The sequence below is a fragment of the Panthera pardus genome, unplaced genomic scaffold (genome assembly GCF_024362965.1).
Source record: "Panthera pardus isolate Hobbes unplaced genomic scaffold, ASM2436296v1 HiC_scaffold_23, whole genome shotgun sequence".
NCBI classification, from domain to species: domain Eukaryota; kingdom Metazoa; phylum Chordata; class Mammalia; order Carnivora; family Felidae; genus Panthera; species Panthera pardus.
Genome location: NW_026526799.1, coordinates 5,240,462 through 5,262,653, shown reverse-complemented (window position 1 = coordinate 5,262,653; position 22,192 = coordinate 5,240,462). Strand labels below are relative to the sequence as shown.

The window sequence follows — 22,192 nt, the reverse complement described above, 5'->3', positions numbered from 1 at the left end:
GCTGGCTCACCTGCCTCCTCCCTCCTGCTTCCTCAGGGGGCTTTTCTCCATTCTCTCTGCTCTTGTATTTCAGGCCCGTCTGCCAATTCTTCCCCTTTGTCTCTGAATATGTTCTAGGGCCACCAATACCCCCAACAGCAGAAGCTTCTCTTGTCCCTGCGCTCCCCTGCGGGTGGCACCTCACCTCTGCCTTGCCCGCCAGTGGCAAATTTCTCAGAAGACACTCACGCCCCCAACCAACTGACCACACAACCAATTTCAATTCTCGTCACCTCCATTCTGGCTTTTGCCATTACCATGCTACTAAGATTGTTTTATCTAAGCTTTTAAATTTTATTTTTGTATTTTTGAGAGACAGAGTGACACAAAGTGAGAGTGGGGGAGGGGCAGAAAGAGGGAGACACAGAATCTGAAGCAGCTCCAGGCTCTGAGCTGTCAGCACAGAGCCCGACGCGGGGCTTGAACCCACGAACTGTGAGATCATGACCTGAGCCGAAGTCGGACGCTTAACCGACTGAGCCACCCAGGCACCCCCCCCCGTATCTAAGCTTTTATTATTTATTTATTTATTTTTTTAAACTTTTATTTATTTTTGAGACAGAGAGAGACAGAGCATGAACTGGGGAGGAGCAGAGAGAGAGGGAGACACAGAATCCGAAACAGGCTCCAGGCTCCGAGCTGTCAGCACAGAGCCCGACGCGGGGCTCGAACTCACGGACCGTGAGATCATGAGCTGAGCTGAAGTCGGACGCCCAACCGACCAAGCCACCCAGGGGCCCCTAAGCTTTTAAAACTAAAGAAAGGTGAGGGGATTGTTACGGGGTCCCGGGCCCTGCAGGGACTCCCCCACTAACCCAGGCTCCAAAGGATCAACTTCTTTGGTTTTGGGATGAACGAACGACTTCCATGTGGGGGGGCAGCCACGTTCCTGACGGGACCGCCCTGCAGGTATGACGGCCGGGGAGCAGTGGGGCTGCCTGCAGGGTGTGCGCCGGTCTCCGTTCAGACCTCACTCTCCGGCCCCTCTGTCACTCCGTGTCGTCGGCATCGTCCCTGAAAGCCTCCACTGGCACCGATCGTTTCAGGTCCACGGGCTTGCTCCCTCCCTGCTGAGCCCTCGAGTTTCTCTGTCTCTTTCTCTGCTTCCTACGCTTGCTCCTGCAGTGGGGGCCTCTTTGCCTTCTTTAAGCAGCACTGAGTGTCGGCCCTACCCGCCCCGACTCAGGCTTCTCCTCACACTTCTAAACCGCCGTCCAACTTCTTTCTCAACCAGTGGTCTGAAACAGGGGTACGTGTACCCCAACTTCACAAAGATCTTCTAAAGGTACATCCGCAAAGACAACGACTGGCAACGAGTCAGTCTGCGGGTCCTCCATCTGCACGTGGACTGTCTCCCGAGAAGACTGATCTGAGGACACTCCTGTGGCCGAGACACCCTGCGCGTTACCCCGGCCCCGCCTGCCCCCTTTACGCGGCCGTCCTCTCACCTTATAAAAACCGACCGACCAACCAACCCTGCTCTTCACCTGTCCTGAACTTCACGGCCGCGCACTGGTCTGGCGGTAAAAACCTCCAGGACACCACACGGAGCAAACTGAATGTAGTGCGGGTGTGCAGGTGAAATTTTCTTTAATCAAAGTACGAGAAACGCTTGGTAGGGCTTCATGTCTCGTGAGGGTTTTCCAGATTTGTGTTGGGAGTAAAGTAGCGCCCTTGGCTGCTGTCACAGGATGCAGCACTCTGGGAGCCTGGCAAGACTGCTGCTAACCGGCACTTTGAACCTGCCTCTTAGGCTGTTCACGTGCACACAGCACGGAGTCCTCCCTTCTAGTGCTTGAAATGGCCAAAGAATGGGTGGGTAGTGGATCACAACGGGGGCGGGGTGGAGGCAGGAGGTAAAAGACTGCCTCATCCATGGACTGTTTTGATCGTTCTCAGTCAATTGTTTATAATCACTGCCACAGCAAAGGAAACCACGGTCCTGATAAAATGATGGCATAAAAAGAACGGCCCAGGAGTACCAATGATGTAGATAATGTTACAACTTATTTGAGTTACCTTGGGCGCAGGCTGGGAATGGTGCAGGAGCCCCCCCACCAGCATGACGCTGACATCATGACTACCATCAGGAAGTGTCTTGTCACCTACACTGTAACCTGTAACTCACAACAATGGTTATGGATTTAAAAAAAAAAAAAAAAAAAAAGGAGCTCGGGGTCAAAACGTAGAGGTGGAATCAGAACCCACTTATGCTGCCGGTGGGCATGTTTGGAAAAGTCTGGCAGTTCTGCAAAAGGTGAAAATCAGGGATACCGTACAATTGGGCAATTCCACTCCTGGGTACAGACCCAAGAGAAATGAAAACAGGGCCACACAAAAACCTGTATGTGAACAGAGCGATGTGTAATAGCCCCAAATGGAAACAACACCAGTATTCGCCAACAGATGAAGAAAATGTGCCATAGCCAGACAAAAAACAATATTACTCAACAATAAACTCTGAAAACATCGTGCTAAGTAAAAGAAACCACTCACAAAAGACCACAGATCACATGATTCCATTTACATGAGATATCCCCAAATAGGCAAGTCTATAAACAGAAGGTGGGTTAGTGGTTGCCACGGGCTGAGGGGGCTGTGAGGGGGAGACGGGTGAGTACTACTGGACGTGGGTTTTTGTGCAGGGTGATGAAAACGTTCTAAAACTGATTGTGGTCACGGCTGCACAACTCTGAGTACACTAAAAACCACTCAATTGTGCACTTTAAATGGGAGAGTTGTATGATACATGGACTACCTCTCAATAAAGCAGTGATCGGAAACTGGCACGTAATCTGAAAAAGTTTAAAACCTGTGACCTAACTGAAAAAAACTTAGAAATGTTTAACTAATTAACTTAGTCAAATTACTAAAAATAATAAAGTGACATGAGATTAGGAAATCAAGTTGCAGACCTCAGACTCAAAACCAAAACAAGAATCTCCACTGCAAAACGACTGCCCAAGCCCAGCACAGGGGCCACTGACTAAATGCAGCAGGTGCACCATGTGCTCTGATGAAAATGTTAACAGTCTCCTCGAGTTTGTCTTATTGGCCTGTTGGAAAATGGGATGTTTGGAATTTCCAAATATTCAGTCAGAGACCATTCCCACCAACTAAAGAATACGTAAGTGAATGTGGAATGCCCACACAACAGATCATTCAGCCATAAAAAGGAACGAAGTCCTGATATATGTGGCAACACGGATGAGCCTTGAAAACACCGCTCGGGGGGAGATGATGGACACGCGAGATGGGAAGAATGGGAAGTGACTGCTGGTGAGTGCTAGCTTCCTTTTTTGGGGTGACAGAAACGTTCTACACTTAGATATGGGAGGTGGTTGCACACCGCTGTGAAAATACCAAAACCCTACTAAATTCTAACCTTTAAATGGGTGAATTTTATGATGTGTCAATTATCTATTTTTATTTTCTAAGTAGGCTCTGCTCAATGTGGGGCTCAAACTCACGACCTGGAGGACAGAGGGTCACATACTCCACCAACTGAGCCAGCCAGGCACCTTGACTGTATCTCAATAAAGATTTTACTTTTTTAAAAAAAAGCTTGAGATTCCATTGTATCTTCACTGAGGGAGTACTGATATCAACTGACATTAACATGGTAACTATGATTAGGTCCAGGGTATCAAACTCCTGTCATTTTAAGTGATGTGTCGGGAAATGGAATCAATTTGTGCTCAAGCTCTAGTTGCTTTTGAAGCTGAGATAGTTGTCATGGGAATGTGCACTAAATAGTTCATGTGAACTGAGAAACCAAGACAGACTCTTCCCTTTAAATAAATGGAAATAACTTTAATGTAGGGGATTGGTTTGGCAATGAACACTTGCTTGGCCAATTACGTTCCAGAGTCATGTCCCGGGATCTGAAAGAGCTAACTGGCAGCCACAAAGTTCTGATAAGGCTGTTATTTAAAAGTGTATCCTACAATAAAAACACACGTCAAAATGTATTAGAAAAGGCCTACTGAAACTAACAGCGTTTTGATCTCCCCAACTCTTCCGAATATACTGGATACAAGACTCATTTAAGTGAAGGGGGAACAAGAACATGCAATGGTCATTAGATAAATCTTGGGAAAACCTTTTTATAGTATGTTTCCCAGAAAAAGTAAAGTGAGTAATGATCTGACTTATTTTGCCAGTCAGAGAGTTTACAGGTCTTTGCTTCTCACAAAATTTAAAGGACCTAGTTGAGTTGTCAGCTGACAGATCATAAAAAATAATTTTTGATGACAGATCATTATGTAATTTTGGCATAGACGTCAGAAAAAACTCAAATAATTGAGTGTCGCTGCTAAAATAAAATGCTTTCCATTCCCATCTACAAGTTTACGTGAGTAACAGTTCTCACTGCTTACATCTACGAAAACAAGAAATATGGACGGAGTCGATTCATCCACAGATGTATCAGCTAATTGAAAAAAATGTCTATTCTGATCAGTTATATATAACTAATCATTATAATAATTCAATCTGGAAGAAAATTTTAGTATGGGAAATTTAAAAGCAACTTTTCATTTATATACATACATTTGTATACATATTTTTCTTATAGATATGATAGAGTAAACAAGATTTCATGCAGAAAAATATATCACCTTAGGATAAAAATCTGTGAGGAAAACTGAAGAGAAATAGGAATTCAAAGAGGAAGAGGAAAGATGTAAAATATCTGTTAAAGATATTTTTAAAGACGTGTAAAATTAAACATTTTAATGTGTTTTGTGAGTGAAAGTAGGTATAAAATTGCTATTATATTTATATTCTACTGGATACATTTAAAAGGGCTAGGTAACAATTTACTTAAAAATGTTACTTACAATAGACCTCATTCTCTTTATTTAAAACTCGTGTTGAAACATTTTTGGTGTCTGGTTAGAGATATACAAGGGGTACAGTTTTCCAATTCTTTCAGGAAGCACACTGTGACCAAAGAAAGTATGAAGACCGAGGATGTGGCCACGTCTACTACCCCTTGAACACCCCCCACACCACAGATCTAAAAAATCACATTCACCAGCCATCCCATCCCTCCACCCCCTCTCCTGCATGTCCTGGTCAATGGTACCAGAAACTAACATAAACTTCCACCGTTCACCTTTCTGACGCCACTGGTTGCCAGTCTTACGGACGCAACTGTGCTTTCCCTTGACCCTGTCCCCTCCGTCCTCTTCCCGTTTCCACCACCGTCCCCTCTCTCCTAGAACGCTACGGTGGGGTTCCTACGGGCCGTCCTGCCTCTGATCTCTTGTTCCTCTGTTCCATCTTCTGTTCCACTGCCAGGGTCATCGTTCTACCATCAGATTCAGGTCACCACTTCCCAGGTCGAGCTGTCCACAGGATAAAGTCCACACGCTTCAGCATCACAAAACGCCAAGGCCCCCCCACGATATGGGATCAAGCCTCCTTCCCGGGGTTGGCCCTTCCCTGGGTTGATCCGCTTAGCCTACCGATTATTCACCGCTCCTTGGATCTGATCTGGACTCTGATGCCAGGAACTTCAGCCCTGAATTCTCACTCTCCACCTGTTAAAATGTCACCACTTCACACCCACTAGGATGGGTACCATTGAAAAGACACGTGGTGACATGGATGGGGAAGGGGAGGGTGGGGGGAAACTGCACCCCCCCCCCCCCACACACACACTGAAGTTAATGTAACGTGGTGCAGCCGCTTTGGAAAATGATCTGGCAGCTCTTCAAAAAGTAAAACAAAGAGTTACCATGTGACCCAACGATTCCCTGCTTGATATACGTCCGAGAGAAATGGAAGCGCGTGTCCGCGCAACAGCTCAGACACAGACGCTCGTAACGGTTTTCCTAAGAGCCAAGACGTGGAAACAGCCCAAATATCCACCACGTGATAAATGAATACGTAAGATGTAGAGTACCCATACGCTGGAACATTTTTTTGTCAATAAAAAAGAATGAAGTACTGATATACGCTACAACACGGATGGACATTGAAAACATTACACTTAAGTGAAAGAGGCCAGTCGCAAGAGGCCACGTTTTGTAAAATTCTATGTATGTGAAATGTCCAGCAGAGGCAAAAACCTATAAATACACAAAGCAGATTAGTGGTTGTCTAGGGCTGGGGAGATGGGAGAAAGTGGGAACTGACTGCTGATGGGTATGGACTTTCTTTCAAGGGAGACAAAAATGTTCTAAAATTAGACAGCGGTCGGGATGCACAACCCTGTGGGTAAACTAAAAACAGTCATAGAATTGCTTGCTTTAAATAGGTGAATTTCAAGGTATGTAAACTATATCTCACTACAGCTGCTTACAAAAAAGACTACTCATCCGACAAAGCCCTCTTCCTTTCTATGAAACCCTATCTGACCCCCGCCTCATTAACAAGGAGTTGTTATTCTGGGTTATCATCAATCCTGCCTTCCTGAGTTCCTGCAGTCATAATTTACATCTCTAATTACCACTTACTTCACTCTGCAATTTATTAGAAAGTATTTCAAGGGCTCTAAAACCAGATTGTTTGGGTTGAAGTCTCTTCACTCCCACAGTTGTGAGGCATATGACCTTGCTTCAATTATTTAATTTCCATGTGCCTCAGTTTCCTCATCCACAAAGTGAGGAAAACAGGAGAACTTACCTCAGAAGCCTTTTGTGTGGGTAAATGAGTCAATACACATCAAATGTCAAGAACAGTAACTGGCACGTTGTATAGGCTACATATGTGACTATTAGCTGTTATTATTGTTGTATTCTAATACTGTTGTTGTATCTACTGTCCATACATGGCTGTCTCTCTTCTCTTTCTCAGTTTATATTTTAAGGTCCTAAGGAAAAGGGATAAAGTCTATTTTATTATCCACCCTCGTATTTCCCAAAGAGGAAGAAGATTACCACAGACTAGCAGTAGGAGAAGAGCACGGGGGCCCCACCATGTCCCCACCTCTGGGGACACCTGCCTTCAGCAGGGCCGTGACGCAGCAGCAGTTGGGTAAATTTAATCCAAACAAGGGGCCTACTGGCAAAAAAGATCAGGAAAAAATGTACCAGAAAGTGTTTGTTAAAAATCTTTTACTTCCACTAAGAGATTTAAACCCTCCCAAATATAGAAGTACCAAATATATTAAGGAATCAACAGACTTGCCCAAATTTTCATATTTTACCCACATTTACCAAAATTCCTCCATATGTTCCATTTATTCATTCTTACCGAGTGCCAATTATGCACAGGGCACCACATGCTAGACTCAGGAAATGTACAATCTATTGCTTTTCTAGGCTGATCTCCCCACAAAACTAGGAAAAGATATTAAAGGTGTCTGTCTCTAAATACATATGTGCAATGTTTATTCAAACAAAAATGACAAATTCTATACTTATAAAAAGTTACTCAAAAAGTGAATTGAATTTACACAATTTTAGTTCCATGGATTTAGCAATTAATATTACTGGCCTAGAAGAACGGTAGGCTGTATCTGGTATAAATTGATGGAAAAAAAAGCTAAAACATTTGCCTATTAAAAAAAAAAAGCTTTCACAGATAAATGTAGTACTTAAAGAAGCAAATCTCTAGCATGTAAGTTATTCACTAGAACCTGAAGTATGACACCTAAAATAACGTAATGCATATCAATTACGGAAGCAAAATCTCCCCGTCCCGCAAATTCTACACAAACATCCTTCCCGCAAGAGATTAAATGAAAACCTTCCATTCCAAATTTGTGACTTCACACACAAAATTTGGAGGACTCTAAGATCTGTGTGCTCAAGAATGCCAGTTTAATCTGCAAAGGTCCTTACAGCTCTCTTCCTCTCCTGACCCCCTCACACCCTCCACATGGCCTTTCGGTTCTTCTCATAACCTGCTGAGAAATGCTGCTTTTACTGATGACAGTGTTGACAGAGCCGGCTTACTGTCTCTATTTCCAAAGGAACAAAAGAGGTGCTTTTAAATATTCACCCCAATATACTAGTCATTCCTTCATGCATTCCTCAAACTCAAAGCACCCACCAGTAAGTTAGAAGGGAAAAATATTTTAACCTTGGCACACAACAGCTGTTAAGTAAATACTTGCTGAGTGAATGAGCCTATCAGAGAATGCACCTGTCCACAAACTCACACAGAGGTAAGAAACGATCCAGTACAACCTATATATGTGGAGATAATGTTTACAGTGGTTTCCATTACCAGTGATTATGGATTCGGTGGCCAAAAGAAGCACTCTGCTGTTGAGATGAAAACAAAGTATAAACGTCATATACACAGTTTCTGGACTGTTTTCAACATCCTGGGACTTCAGGAAAACGACAAAGCAGGGTCATCCGATTATTTCCTGATGTATACTCTGGAATACGTAGGAGCCGAAATTCGATAAATCAAAGATAATTCGCTACCGGGACGATAACAGGTCCCATAAATTATTAACAGGTACAGTACATACTTTGTCCCTATTTCCAAAATAGGTATTTAGGATAGTTTTAATTTCAGTAAGTAAAGAAAAGCCCGAGGGCTTTGGTTCCCAAATTGTGCTGAGCGCTGGAATCGCTTGGGGAATTTTAAAAACATAAAGGCTCCCAGCCCCCCAAATTCTGATCTAACTGACATCGAGTGCAATCTGTGCACCAGGATTTTTAAAGCTCGGTACGTGATTCTCGCGTGCAGCGCTGTGGGAACCACTGCCCCAGGGTTTTTAAATTCATGCCTTCCAGCAACTTACACCTGAGGCTGGAGAATCTTCAGCTGAGTGAGGATGTCCTTCTGTACCCTGGGGTTAGCTGTGGCAGTAAGGGCCATCACTGGAACAGAGGGAAACTTCTGGCGAAGCATATTCATTCTTTTATAGTCTTGGCGAAAATCATGCCCCCACTAGTTGGAAAGAAAATACTGCTTTTCAGACTATTTGCATCTTTCTTACATAAACAGCAAACGCTGCTCACTGTATTCAGAACCACCTTATTCTTCAGCGAGATAGAATAATTCACTGTTCCCTTCTCTATTCTGCAAATATACAGACCATTGGCAGTACGTCTTTACTGATATTTCAAGATATAAAAGCTGGTGTTTACCTGACTGACACAGTGTGCTTCATCAATCACGAAACGTGCCAAGAGCTTCCTCTCATACAGATTCTCCAGAGTGGAAATCAGTCTATTACTCGCACACACCTAGACCAGAAGTATATGCGTTAGAGATGTGAAAACATTACACACCACATCACCTTAAAGACTTTGCTGTCTTCAAGCTCCACTATAACTGAAGCTGTATCACAACAACCTCCACATAAACGAGCACTTAACTTCAATGTACCAAGAGAATTAGCAGGAGTAATGGAAACTTGCAAATGAGACCTTCTAGCATATTCACTACATTTAGCAAGCACTGAGGTTTACCACACGTTTACACTGGTAACAGGGTTACAGATGTATACTGCAGGCATACACGTTGTCTGGGGACACATGCACACATGCACATATGGACCTGTGACAGGGCCTAGAAGCAGTGACCTCCCAGTAGCCATGACCACATCTGGCATCCATGTCTTGACAAGCATCCGACTTGTCTTTTGTCTTAAGTTCCCGAGTGGTTCAGCTGGTTACATGTCTGACTTTTTCTTTTTTTTTAAAGTTCATTTACTTGAGAGAGCAAGAAAGCGGGGGAGGGGCAGAGAGAGAGGGAAAGAGAGAATCCCAAGCAGGCTTCAAGATGTCAAGGCAGAGCCCGACTGGGGCTCCATCCCATGAACCTAACCAGGAGATCGTGACCCGAGCCAAAATCAAGAGTAGATCCTCAACCGGACTGAGCCACCCAGGAGCCACTCCCTTCTAGATTCTCAAGTAACAAGAGCACTAAGAGTGTCTTTTGTTTTCTGGAGGCAACTCTGGGTGGGCTCCTAGATGGCTTCTGCGTAGGAGCTGGTCATCAGAAAGACCAGGCCATGATCAGAAACTTGGAATTTTCAGTACCACCCCCATCCTCTAGAGAGGAGACAGGGGCTGGAAATGGAGTTAATAACTGGTCATGCCTACATGAGGAGGCTGCCATGAAGTCCCAATAGCGCAGGGTTTGACCAGCCTCCAGGTTGGTGAACACGTCCGCCGACGTGGGAGGGTCACACATTCCCAACTCCCTGGAGACAGAAGCTCCTGTGCTGAGGACCTTCTCAGTCCCTGCCCTGTGGGTCTTTCATTGGACTGTTCATCTGCAGCCTTTAGCACATGCTTTAACAAACTGGTAAACGTGTTTCCCTGAGTTCTGTGGGCCACTCTAGCACATTAATCCAACCTGAGGAGGGAGTCACGGGAACCTCCGATTTGTCAGCCAAACTGGACAGAAACTGTGGGTAACCTGGGGACCTTCTACTTGCAATTGGCATCTGAAGAAGGGTGGGAACCATCTTGTGGAGCCGATCCCTTAACTTGTGGTGTCTGACACTGTCCGTGTAGACCATGTCAGAATTGAGTTAAACTGCAGGACACCCTGCTGGGGTCACAGAGAGCTCGGTGTGAGGAAAAACCTCTACACATTTGGTCACCAGGAGTGACATACTCTGTGTGATGGTAAAGGAGGAAGACACAGGAGGGAAACTGGGTGTTTCCCTACTCAGGGCGGAGAACCAGATTGTTTTCCTAACACAGCTCTAGTATATTTTAAAATAATGACATCAATACAAACCTTCTCAGGAGTAACATACAGGAGTTTTATGATTGGGTCTTTTTTTGATAATTGCAGGTAAATACTTGTAGCTTCCGAGTCAGTCTTATCACCTGTCAGATAAGTAGCTGGAATCTAAGGATAAAAGTAGTAAACAATTTATATTTTATACATTAATCTGACTTAAGCATATATTTATCCTTAAGTTTCATAAATATTTCACAAGTCACATAGCAAACCTGTCAAAAGGAGAGACAGTCTCAATATAATTAAATAATTGGCACATATTTAAAAAGAAAACTTTTCTTAGCATAAGTCAAAATATTCCCATTGTTTACTTCCTTCTCTTTTTTTTTTCTATTTTCTTTACTGCTGTTACTTTTCCTATCTGTAGATATGAACTCAGTACCCCGGAGATTCCCATCCCAATGTACGGCTCTTGTTGGCGTAGGTAAAGGCATCTCCAGCATTTTCCCACACAAGGACACTGGAAGGGCCACAGGAAGCATCACGGATGGCTGCACAGTGGTGACTGGCACGGCACAAAGACATTCTTGGGAAGAAAAATCAAACCAGTGGTCTCGAGGGGTGGTGGCTCATAACCTCGAAAATCTGTGGGATTCGGGAGGATGCATTCATATACTTCCTCAACCAGAGCCAAGAGGAGGAGGGCACGTGGGCGGGGCGCTCACGTGATGCATTTTAAGGTATAAAGGGACCAGCCAGTATGCTTATCTCGCAGGAATAAAAGAAAGCCTCACATTTAGTACAAGAAATTCACATCAGCAAAACACAGGTTAAACGTTCTTGCTAAAGTACATTTTTCTAGACTCAACTACAGAAGGTTATCTCCTTAGAATTTTCAAAGACTCGCTCACATGCGTAACTGCTGATTGATTCTTATAATCCAGGAACTACTTAATAAAAAAGGTGTTACCCAGAGTACTGACATGTAACTATTTTCATGTTTTTATGGGTATTTTTTTAGTTATAATTGGTAGTGTTTTAACTTACATCCAAGGAAGTCAGCTTTTGGACCTGATCAACGATAAGTGATCTCAGGGGAGAAATGACAATGGTGACCCCAGGAGAAACACAGGCAGGGAGCTGGTAACACAAACTTTTACCACCTCCTGAAAGGACAAAACAAATAAACAAAACCTATCAGGTTCTATCTTGAGAGCTGAAGGCAAAAGTTGAAAAGTAAATCACAGAGTAATATTTAGAAGTAATTAACAGGACACCAAGTGATAGTCACCATGGTGCCAACAGTTTGCCGTATTAGAATGAGCCAAAATATTTAGACAATTTAAGTGTGTGAAAATTATCAGGACATCTTATGTAGGTACACGTGAAGCCAAAAGCAGGGATCAGGGCAGGGAACTGAAATGCAAGACAATTGCTTTAAAAGTCTACTTGAGAAATCCAAATGCAGTACAAGGGGTACTCTATCACAGTATTAGGGTGAAAATAATTACTTTAGATAATATTCAATATTTGAAGAGTTAAAACGTGATAAAATATACAACACTAAAGACCATGGTGAACACGGTTTAATATTTCTCTGATGATCCAGAAAGCGCTTTCAGGATCTGTTTTTTTTTTTTTTTTAATTTTTTTTCAACGTTTTTTATTTATTTTTGGGACAGAGAGAGACAGAGCATGAACGGGGGAGGGGCAGAGAGAGAGGGAGACACAGAATCGGAAACAGGCTCCAGGCTCCGAGCCATCAGCCCAGAGCCTGACGCGGGGCTCGAACTCACGGACCGCGAGATCGTGACCTGGCTGAAGTCGGACGCTTAACCGACTGCGCCACCCAGGCGCCCCAGGATCTCAGTTTTTTAAATCACTAGTAAGAACCTTTCAACGCTTAAAATCTGAGATTTTATTCGCTGTATTCTTTTATCGATAAGGAAATATTCCCAATCTTCCTTTGAGATCAAAGAAGGGTAGAACTACGCTTGTGTGTGCCAGCAGAAGATGAAGAGAAAGAAATTCTGAGATGCGTCCCCATCTCTCCGTGTAGCTCCAATTCAAAATGGTGAGACAATCAGTACACATTTAAGGATAACTAAAAAGATTCGTCTCTGATTTTCAACCTCCTCCATTCGCTAATGGTAGAAGCCCATGCCAGGCAGTTTCTAGGACTTCGACTGTTTTTGTTTGGTTGGTTGTTTAGAACTATCCACCACATTCCCCTCTTCTGCACGTGGAGTAAGTACATTTCATTCTGGCGTATACGTGTCAATGTCAAGGAAAGATCCGGAAGCTGAGTTCTCGTTTCTGCTCTGCCACTTTATAGGCTGTCTGACTTAGACGTGCCATCCAACCTCTCCGCACCTCAACGTCTTCACCTGCAAAATGTACTACATCGGCGGTTTTTTGGTTTTTGTTTTTGTCTGTTTTGTCTAAGAGAAACCTTATCTGGAATCTTTATCTGCATAAATCCAGAGGTTGAAATTGGGATGGGAAGACCCTTAAAAAGGCCCCCCAAACCCTAAAGAGGACCATGAAAAGCCCTGAAACCATGGGACTGGATCACTGTCAGGGTCCTTTCCAGCTTCAGTTCTGAAATAGCAAACAAGTCAAAGCATGAGACAGAGTGAACAACAAGTTAATGAGATAAGAAATGCTGATTATTGGGGCGCCTGGGTGGCTCAGTCGGTTAAGCGTCCGACTTCGGCTCAGGTCACGATCTCGCGGTATGTGAGTTCGAGCCCCACGTCGGGCTCTGTGCTGACTGCTCAGAGCCTGGAGCCTGTTTCAGATTCTGTGTCTCCCTCTCTCTCTGCCCCTCCCCCGTTCATGCTCTGTCTCTCTCTGTCTCAAAAATAAATAAACGTTAAAAAAAAAAAAAAAATTAAAAAAAAAAAAAAAAAAGAAATGCTGATTATTAAATCAGCGTCGTCTAAATTTTAAAATCAGTTTGAAAAAAACTCCAAAGCTCGGTCAACATAATTTTTATAACGATGGCTGTAACCAACTACTAAAAGTCACAGACGAGCTGAGTAAAAGGCAGAGGGAAGTCTACATCTAAGTCCGCAACTCCGATTCCTGTGCTTCTTACCCAGACTGCATCTTTAATATTCTTACTTGGACACGACGGAAAGTCCTAGATCTCTTCAACACTGAGGCCAAGGAAGAACCACGCTAAATGCTTTTCATTTAATCCCCAGGACATTCTGTGAAGTAGGCAGTTTACTATCACCCCTGCCACACACTCGAGGAAACTGGGGCTGGGGGTGAAGTGCCTCGCCCAAGGTCACATGGCGAATAAGTGGCAGAGCCGAGCGTTAAGGCCAGGCCATCACCCCACAGTTGACGGTCTCGACCACCCTTCAACATCAGACTGTACTGGATAAAGTGCCAGAGATGGTCGAGGTCTCTGGTGGTAATTTTTTTTATTCATGTTCCAGACTAATTTAGACCAGAGAGAGAGAGAGAGAGAGAGAGAGAGAGAGAGGGCGAGAGGGGGAGAGGGCGAGAGAGAGAAATTCCCCAAGAAAAATTCTAGATCAATTCAACACAAGCAGCCTTGACGTGAACACCTTGAAAGGTCTAAATGTTATCGCGTCAACAGAGGACGGAAGTAATACTGTTTCTCACGACGGCATGGGAGGTTCAGAGGTCCCTTAATGACAGAAATATCGTGTGGGTGTTCATTTTATTTCTATTAAAGGGTTTTCATTTAACATCTGCCAATGGACTCCTGCCAATTTACATCTAAAAATACCTACCAGTGGGCATTAAGATAAAACAGTCTTCACCCAGCAGCGCAGCATTGATCGCCTCTAGCTGATTAGTTCTAAAATTATGCAGGCCAAATTTTTTATGAAAAATCTTCATCATTTCTTTTGTATGAGGAAAACTAAGACTTTGGAAACGCTCACGCTTCAGATTTCTGGATGCTAAATTTTGCGCCGACTTGTCTGAGAAAATAATCGATGTTAAGAAAAATCAGTGCATTATTGTTAACAAGTCAGTTTTAGCATTTACCCTTTGCCGCGTAATCCAAGGCATACATTTCCCTGCAGCACGTCGTTCTTTAACCATTTATCAGGGTTTCATCCCCACCAAAAGTTAAAGCCACCAGAGACGTCCTGAGGGCCAAATTCAGCCTTTTTCTTGGTTTTTCGGTAGCACCTACCACTAACTATTGCATTTATTCCCTGCTTCCTGCTCTTTTGACCTTCGAGACAATCGTGGGTTTTCTATTTTAATTCTCTTCCCTGGCTCCACTTCCTCCACCTGCCCCTTAACTGTGGGAGTCTTTGCAGACCCTTGGGACCGGGCTCTTCAGCCATCCTTTCCTAGAATTTTCCAAGCCCTCTGATCTTCAACATCACCTGTGTGCACAGAATGCCCAGATCTCTTCCGTAAGGCCCCGCTGACGCCCTCCTAAGCTCCAGCCCTGCGCGCATCTCCAAAAGTCTGCAAGACATTTCTACCCGAACGACTTACCAACACTTGAAGCTCAACAAGTCTTAAAATAGCCCCCCTCGGCTTTCCTCCCAATCTGCTCTGCCTCCCGACTCCCCTGCTCTGCTAATGGTGTCACAGATTCCCCAGTCGCCGGGTCTGAAACCTCGGAGTCATCTCAGCCTCCCCTGGTTCTTCCGCTACCGTGTGTCTCACGTCCGCCCCCCTGCTTGGCACAGAGGACAAGAGGTGCTCACGCCAGCTGGGGCAGCCTCTCTAATCCCAACACTCGACTGTCTCAACGATAATTGCGAGCATCAAGTATGACACATTCTAACATGATATAAAAATAAATCCATTAATGGTTATTTTAAAGGTCAACGGCATAACTATGAGAACGACCTCCATGGTGTTAAGTCAGCGATGGCAAAAACAGGGAAGGCTGTACTTTATCAAACCTTACACATAGAAACTTGTTCCGGTTAAAACACACTTTGTGGCAACTTTATACGGTTGATGTAAGGTTTTAAAATTAATTTTGGCTTCTCTCTGCAGCCTTTACAGTGGCTAACTGCACTCCTCCCAAAACTTCTCCTGCTAAACTGGGAGCTCCAAGAGGACAGGAATGACCCGTTCTTCACCTCTTACCAGAACCTGACACCGAACGTGGCACGGAATGGCTCTCAATACATATTTGTTGAATGAATTAAAAGGATTTTAGGCCCAAAGAAAGAATCTGACTTAAGGAATTTCTGACTTCGTGTCTTTCTTAGATTGCCCTGCATTTTAATATTTTAAGACAGAAGATATGTTTCTCTACTTTATAAATTGATCAGTTCTCATCATCAGAGTTCTAAAAATACGCAATTACATTTTTAACATATAAATTGTTTTGCTTTTTACTCATCCCTCAAATGATTAAAAACTTGGCCCTTATGAGCTTTATTGTTTTAGGGACGAAAATATGTTAATTTAGAGGCAAAGCACATTTGTAATGACTTCAGAGCTTTACTACAATAGGTTATAATTACGCGTTGTATCAAACTACAGCTGCCGCAGAGACAAAGGAGCAACCTGCTTTTGAAACGGTGATTTGGAATTCATATTATCAGCAGAAACGTGCATAGAGACAATGTACTTTTCAGGCAAGGACGATGTGCTATCATTTTTCTTACACAATTCCGATTTTGGACAGTTATGTTTTCATATAAAATATAAGCATCAATTTATTTTAAACTTACCAGCGTAATTCTGAATTGACTCTGAGTTTTTAATTTGAGCAGCAGATGCCAATGGAAGACAGTTTGTCTTGGCTGAAGAAATTCTTTCTGATACTGGTTTAACTGGCCGACCTTCCTTAATAGGTTGATAGGCAGCTGTGGAAGATTTGCTGGCTGCTAAATTATGCATTATATCTTCCCAGTCATCATCATCATCAAAGTCATCTATGTCAAAATTATCAATATCACAGGAAGCCTGGATTTCTCTTTCTAAGTCATTTAGTGAAGCAGTGTGTTTATTCTGATCTTTCACAGCCGTGCTTGTGAGAACATTTCCCGGGAAATAAGAGCTTTCATTTCTTGTTTCTATCCTTGGTGTTTCAGCCCAGTTGCTACTTACAAAGGACTTCTGTAAATGGGGACTGAATAACGGTCTTTCAAAGGGATTCTTCGTGGTGGCTGAGAATCCTGTCTTTCCTGGGGTAGTGGCCAGGACACATTCCCTAGCAGCGTTGGAATTTGCGGGAAGGTGTGGAAAATGTAACTCCTTAACAAAAACACAACTTCCTGTAGGACAGGAATCACTGTTTGAAAATGCCTCCGCAGAGGAAAGAGACGCCATGTCCTCCGGGGGGCCACCAAGTGCATCGGGCCCGCACCTCCACACTGAACCAAGAACACGGGCATCGCTTGTATTTGAGTCGGCGTCGGCCAGGAGCTTCCTTCTGAAGGGAAAACAGAACACCACATTCAATGGGAGCAGTCTACCACGGTAGGCCGCACAAGTATATCGTTAGTTTCCATCCCAAATTGTGGCAAAACAGAGTCTCTTTTTCTCAATCTCTAAAGGGGCAGTTTGAAAACAACAAATAAATTTATAAATAAATAAGTTTAAAACACAAAACAGAGTGACAAGTATCCTATTCAATTTCCCAGCCAGAATGCCTGGAAATTCTGCCCCGTGTGTTTCTGACTTACGTTGGTGGGAGGCAATCAGATATATATTCCAGAAGAAAACGTCAGATACCTTATGTCCCGATGCTGACGCAGTTCCTGTCCACAATCCAGAGCTGTCAGTTCATCGTCAGGAATAGTATCAACTAATTTACAGATGTGGTCCATCACGTGAATAAGCTGCTGCTGTAAACTGGTCTGTCTAGCTATAAAATTTTATTTTGTCAATATTTTTCCTTGAAAAAGACTTAAAATTTTATAAGTCATGCATGTACAATTTGAAGTAGTTTAAAAACAAGATTGTAAACTACCACGTATTGCCCTATTATCTGCCTGTGAAATACTCTGAAATCACGTCATCTCCATTCTGTATCATGAGAGCCCGTAACTGTGTGACCATCGTTTCATTTCAGGTTAATTCTTACTATTTCGCTTAGGGTAACCTACGTCATTGTAAGCTACAAAAGTTGATCGATTTAGGAAAGTTTTTAACTAACCTCAGGGGTAAATCTTACCAGGCCCATAGAAGGTATATCATACAGGGCTGGACAGGCAAGAGCCCCGCCTGCTGTTCTGGTCCGCCTGGCATCCACACTTCCTTTCAGTGGTAACAGACTTAGACCTTCTTTGGGGAGACCCCTGCCCCTCTCCCTTGGTGGGCATCTGGTGTAAGGCAGCTCAAGAGAGAAACAGGTCTGGGAATTCTGTGACTGGAAAAGGAGACTTCTCTTTTCAAGAAGCTGCACAGGCTGCTGGTGGCCGCGTCCTCCGCCACCACACAGGGAAACACAGCCTGAAAGGAAGACCAACACGAGGGCAGCAGAAAACGGAGATGGAAAGGAGTGGGGGACTGAGATGGAGACATGGGGTAGAAGAGAGGCAAGCAGGTGTGAGAGAGAGATTCCTGATCAATTTCCCCATTTTCAAAATTTACGTTACATAACTAAGAAAAAGGACGTCAAAGGAGGTGAGGCTTTAGACGAAGGAAGAAAAGACTGGGTCGGGGTAGAAATGGGAAGCAAGGAAGATGCCTCCTCCACCCCTAAGGCCTCAGGTTAGCAGGAGAAATAAACAGGAAATCAACGGTTTAGGTGGGCTGCAGAGGAAGCTATTCTCAGGAGACAATGTGACAAGTAAGAGGAAGAGAATGTGCAGAGAAGAGAACGAGACTGCGGGAGGACAGCCAGTCACAGGCTCCGAAGGGCAGGAGGGAGGGGAAGAGCAGACGGGCAGAGGCTCGGGGGACAAGCATCCGTGCGACAGTGACTTGGGAAAAGTGGACTTTTACTAGAGACTGGCACGAATAAGGACGTGAGGTATGAGACGGTCAAGTGGAATTGCTGAGTCCCCATTTTGTGTGTTTGCGCGTTTTCTGTGCATGGCGAACCGGGTATCAGATTGGAAAGAGGAGAATAAACACTGGGCTGAAGGAAATGAAAGCCAAGATAGGCTCAGAGGTAGATACAGCTATTGAAAAGGAGCTCGAGTCTTCTTGTCTAGACAGGTTACACCTCAGAATACAAAGCAAACCCGCAAAGAAGATCCCGCTGATATGTGAGGAATCCAGTGAATAGGACAGTTAGTTGATGGAAGAGTGAAGACAAGCAGACATTGTTCTAATTAAAAAAAGAATTCTAAACAGATTGCCAAAAGCTACAGCCTGGTGATGTGGATGTTAATTCAAGGCAAAATTCTAGAACATGTTATCAAATGGCTGCTTTGTGAGCTTCAAGAGGAGAGGAAACAATTATAGAGTTAGCAAGAGTTCATGTAAATAAACCAGTAATCTTAATGTATTTCCTTCTTTGAAGGGATTACTAGACTGGCAGATGATAACAGCTACCACTTACTGAAGGCCTACAGTACTCTGGCACTTAACCTTGAATCCTGACAAATACCCAGCAAGATACCGGTCTCATGTCATAGAAGAAACTGAGGTTCAGAGAAGCTTAACTAATTTGCCATAATCACACAGCCAGGGGTAGGAGAAGGCAGGGTTTTGCACCTGAGGACCGCGTCACTCTAGAGCTGACGTCCCAGGCTCTTTCTCTTGCTGCCTTAGACCCTGGACCTGCGGAGCCACATGACCGAGTCTTCTGCAGCAGCCCCCCACCCCCCCACCCCCCCACCGTGGACAAGGGAGAGAAACACAGTCTGGAGGCAGATGTGAAACAAGTTGAGCAAGAAGGGATGAATGGACTGATGTCACCTGAGAGACCGCTAACGACATTCCATATGGCTCTGTCCTTGTCCCCGTCCTAGTCAACCATTTTATCAGTGAAACAATGCCACAGAACAGCACAGTGTGGCGGCTACCGGTGTCAACTCAAGAGCCTCAGGACTGCTGGATTTCGATCCTTGCTCTGCTGTTGTTTAATTCCACGACCATGTGTAGTTCTATTTCATTCTCCTGGGCCTCGTGTCCTTATTTGTAAAACGGGGATAGCAGAAACTGCCTTCAAGGCCACTGTGAGGATTAAATTAGTTGATATTGTCACACACCCAGAAGAGTGTCCTAGTAGGACATCAGGTATTTCAGGGACTTCCCTAACAATAAATTCAGAGACCAAAATAAAGAAAAAGAAATTTGGAGGAAACAGAAATAACGCACACCACCGCACACGTGCATGTACATGTGCACGCTACACACGTGCACGTATACACACAATACACATGCACACACACACCACACACGTGCGTGTGACACACACATGCCTGCACACACACCACTATGCTCATGCGTGTGCACACACACTACACACGTGGCTGTGCAAACACACACACCACAAGTACAGGACCCACTAGAAAAGACCAGAACAGGGGCACCTGGGTGGCTCAGTCAGTTGAGCATCCGACTCTTGATTTTGGTTCAGGTCACGAACTTATGGTTTGTGGGATCGAGCCCCGCGTCTGTCTCTGTGCTGACAGCATGGAGCCTGCTTGGGATTCTCTGTCTCCCTCGCTCTCCGCCCCTTCCCCAATCATGTGCATGCGCTCTCTCTCTCTCAAAAAAAAAAGACCAGAACAACATGTTACAGAAATACTCAGAGAATAAAACAAGTGCTCTTGGAAGACGGCTTGATTAAATGGAAAAATCCCATAGACGAGTTAAAGATAAAATTGAGTAAATCTCCCAGAAAGCAGAGAAGCAAGAAGCGGAAAATACAAATGATAACTCATGGAGGCCTACAATCCAAATTACAGAAGTTCCAGGAAGAGTGAAAGAGAAAAGAGAAAACAAATAAGAAAAGAAAAAGAAAAATTCCAAAAAACTCCAGGACAGAAGGACACAGATCTCCAGACTGACAGAGCCCCTGGGAAATAGAAATCAGGAGCAGGAAAGGAGGCTGCTGCGTTTCAAAATCTTGTAGTGCGTCTAGATTATTCGTATTAGTTAATAGAAAATTTAAAAATGGATTAGAAACATCAAATAAACAAAGTAGTAAACTTTGCACGGACATCAAGATGCAAACCCCAGAGTGCATACAAGGGAGAATCAGGAGGATGTAAGGTCTAGGAAAAAGAGTTAAAAGACCTGACAATATTTAGCCCTAAAAAAAGCAGGGGGTGGGGTAGGGAGAGAGGCTTCTAAGAACTTTAGACTTATTTCAGGAGGATTAAAGTTACAGGAAGACAAATTCTGGCTCAGTATGAGAAATGATTTTCTAACAAGTAGTGTTTTCAAAACACAGTATGAATTATCTTGTGAGAACACAAGTTTCTGAGTCGTCGAAGTCGATGCTGGCTACACAGCACCCAGGGGCGGGCGGTTCTATGTGGGGGGCCTGGTCCTGTAGGGGGCCCAGTTCTGTGTGACAGCCTGGTTCTGTGTGGGGGGCCTGTTCTGTGGGGGGGGCCCGGTTCTGTGTGGGGGCCCGGCTCCATAAGAGCCATCTCACGCACCTCATGCTAGACAGCCACAGGTTAAAAATATAATCACGCTTTGTTTTCAAACGTAAGTAGTTAAAATACGCGCTATGTCTAAAATAATTTTTGTACCCTCATAGTCTGTGCTGGTTTCTCGATCAGGCCGCCACAGTGTCGTCTCCTTGGGTTTTGCCGAGTCCTCTGATGCGCTAGGACCATCCTTTGTGTCAGAGGCGTCAAGGTCCTTTAATATACTGCAAATTAAAAAATATAAAACCAACCATAATACAGACTTAGACCAAATGCATAATTCTTTCTGTGATGTTTTTCCACCACTGGCCGGACAATATGGAACAGAACAGAGAAACAGGTTTTTTGTCTCTTCCATTCTAGAACTTCTTTGGCCAGCTTTCAAAGTCTCCCATCTTCTGGCCCCAAGAGACCTTTCAGCTCTACCTCCAAAGGTGTCCTTTCAGTAACCCCAGGTGGCATCACACGGCATCGCTCCCACTCCTCACAGAAGCCCGGCGTGGTCTGCCTCGGGGATTGTGCCTCGCTCTCCTCTCAATTTGGCAACCCCACCGTCTAATCTCTTCCGACCCAAATCACACTTTTCTTCTAGGCCCGGTCCAAGTCTTACTCTTCTGCTTCCTCTAGCACGTAGTTAATCACATTCCTCTCTTCTGAGGTTCCAAAGCATTTTTCCAGATTCTCTTGCTAGGCCAGCATGGCGAATACATTATCTGTACGTAAGATCAACTCATGCAGATTATACGAGAATTATCAACACATACAAACGTGGTCAGTCTGACTAGATACAAGAAATACCTGAAACAAAATAAATGCACACTAAATGGTGTTAGAGAGGGTACCATGGAAATACAGTGCCTTCTGGAACGTGAGAAGGCTTTGCCAAGGAGGGAGACTTGAGGAAACCTTGAATGGTGGGTAAGGGAAAGGTGACGGACCATGAGGGGAGACAATAAAGACAATTCTCTTTACTTGATATTCAGGAATCACTATACGTACCTAAAGCAAGATTTTAGAAT

The 22,192-nt window shown here is 44.1% G+C and overlaps 1 protein-coding gene across 5 annotated transcripts in view; it reads right to left on the bottom strand.

Annotated features, from left to right (window-relative positions):
• Positions 1-22,192, bottom strand: part of BLM (BLM RecQ like helicase) — an 87,543-nt gene that overhangs the window by 31,908 nt on the left and 33,443 nt on the right. For 4 of the 5 annotated variants that reach the window (XM_053888649.1, XM_053888652.1, XM_053888651.1 and 1 more), the window contains 8 exons: positions 21,276-21,397; positions 17,350-17,482; positions 16,344-17,047; positions 14,421-14,612; positions 11,698-11,816; positions 10,705-10,818; positions 9,099-9,197; positions 8,750-8,898 (listed from right to left, as the gene is read on the bottom strand). In XM_053888649.1, the coding sequence (XP_053744624.1) occupies positions 8,750-8,898; positions 9,099-9,197; positions 10,705-10,818; positions 11,698-11,816; positions 14,421-14,612; positions 16,344-17,047; positions 17,350-17,482; positions 21,276-21,397 (1,632 nt within the window). Of the gene's footprint in view, positions 1-8,749; positions 8,899-9,098; positions 9,198-10,704; positions 10,819-11,697; positions 11,817-14,420; positions 14,613-16,343; positions 17,048-17,349; positions 17,483-21,275; positions 21,398-22,192 lie in introns of those variants that run through there. The other variant, XM_053888653.1, reaches the window with a different exon arrangement.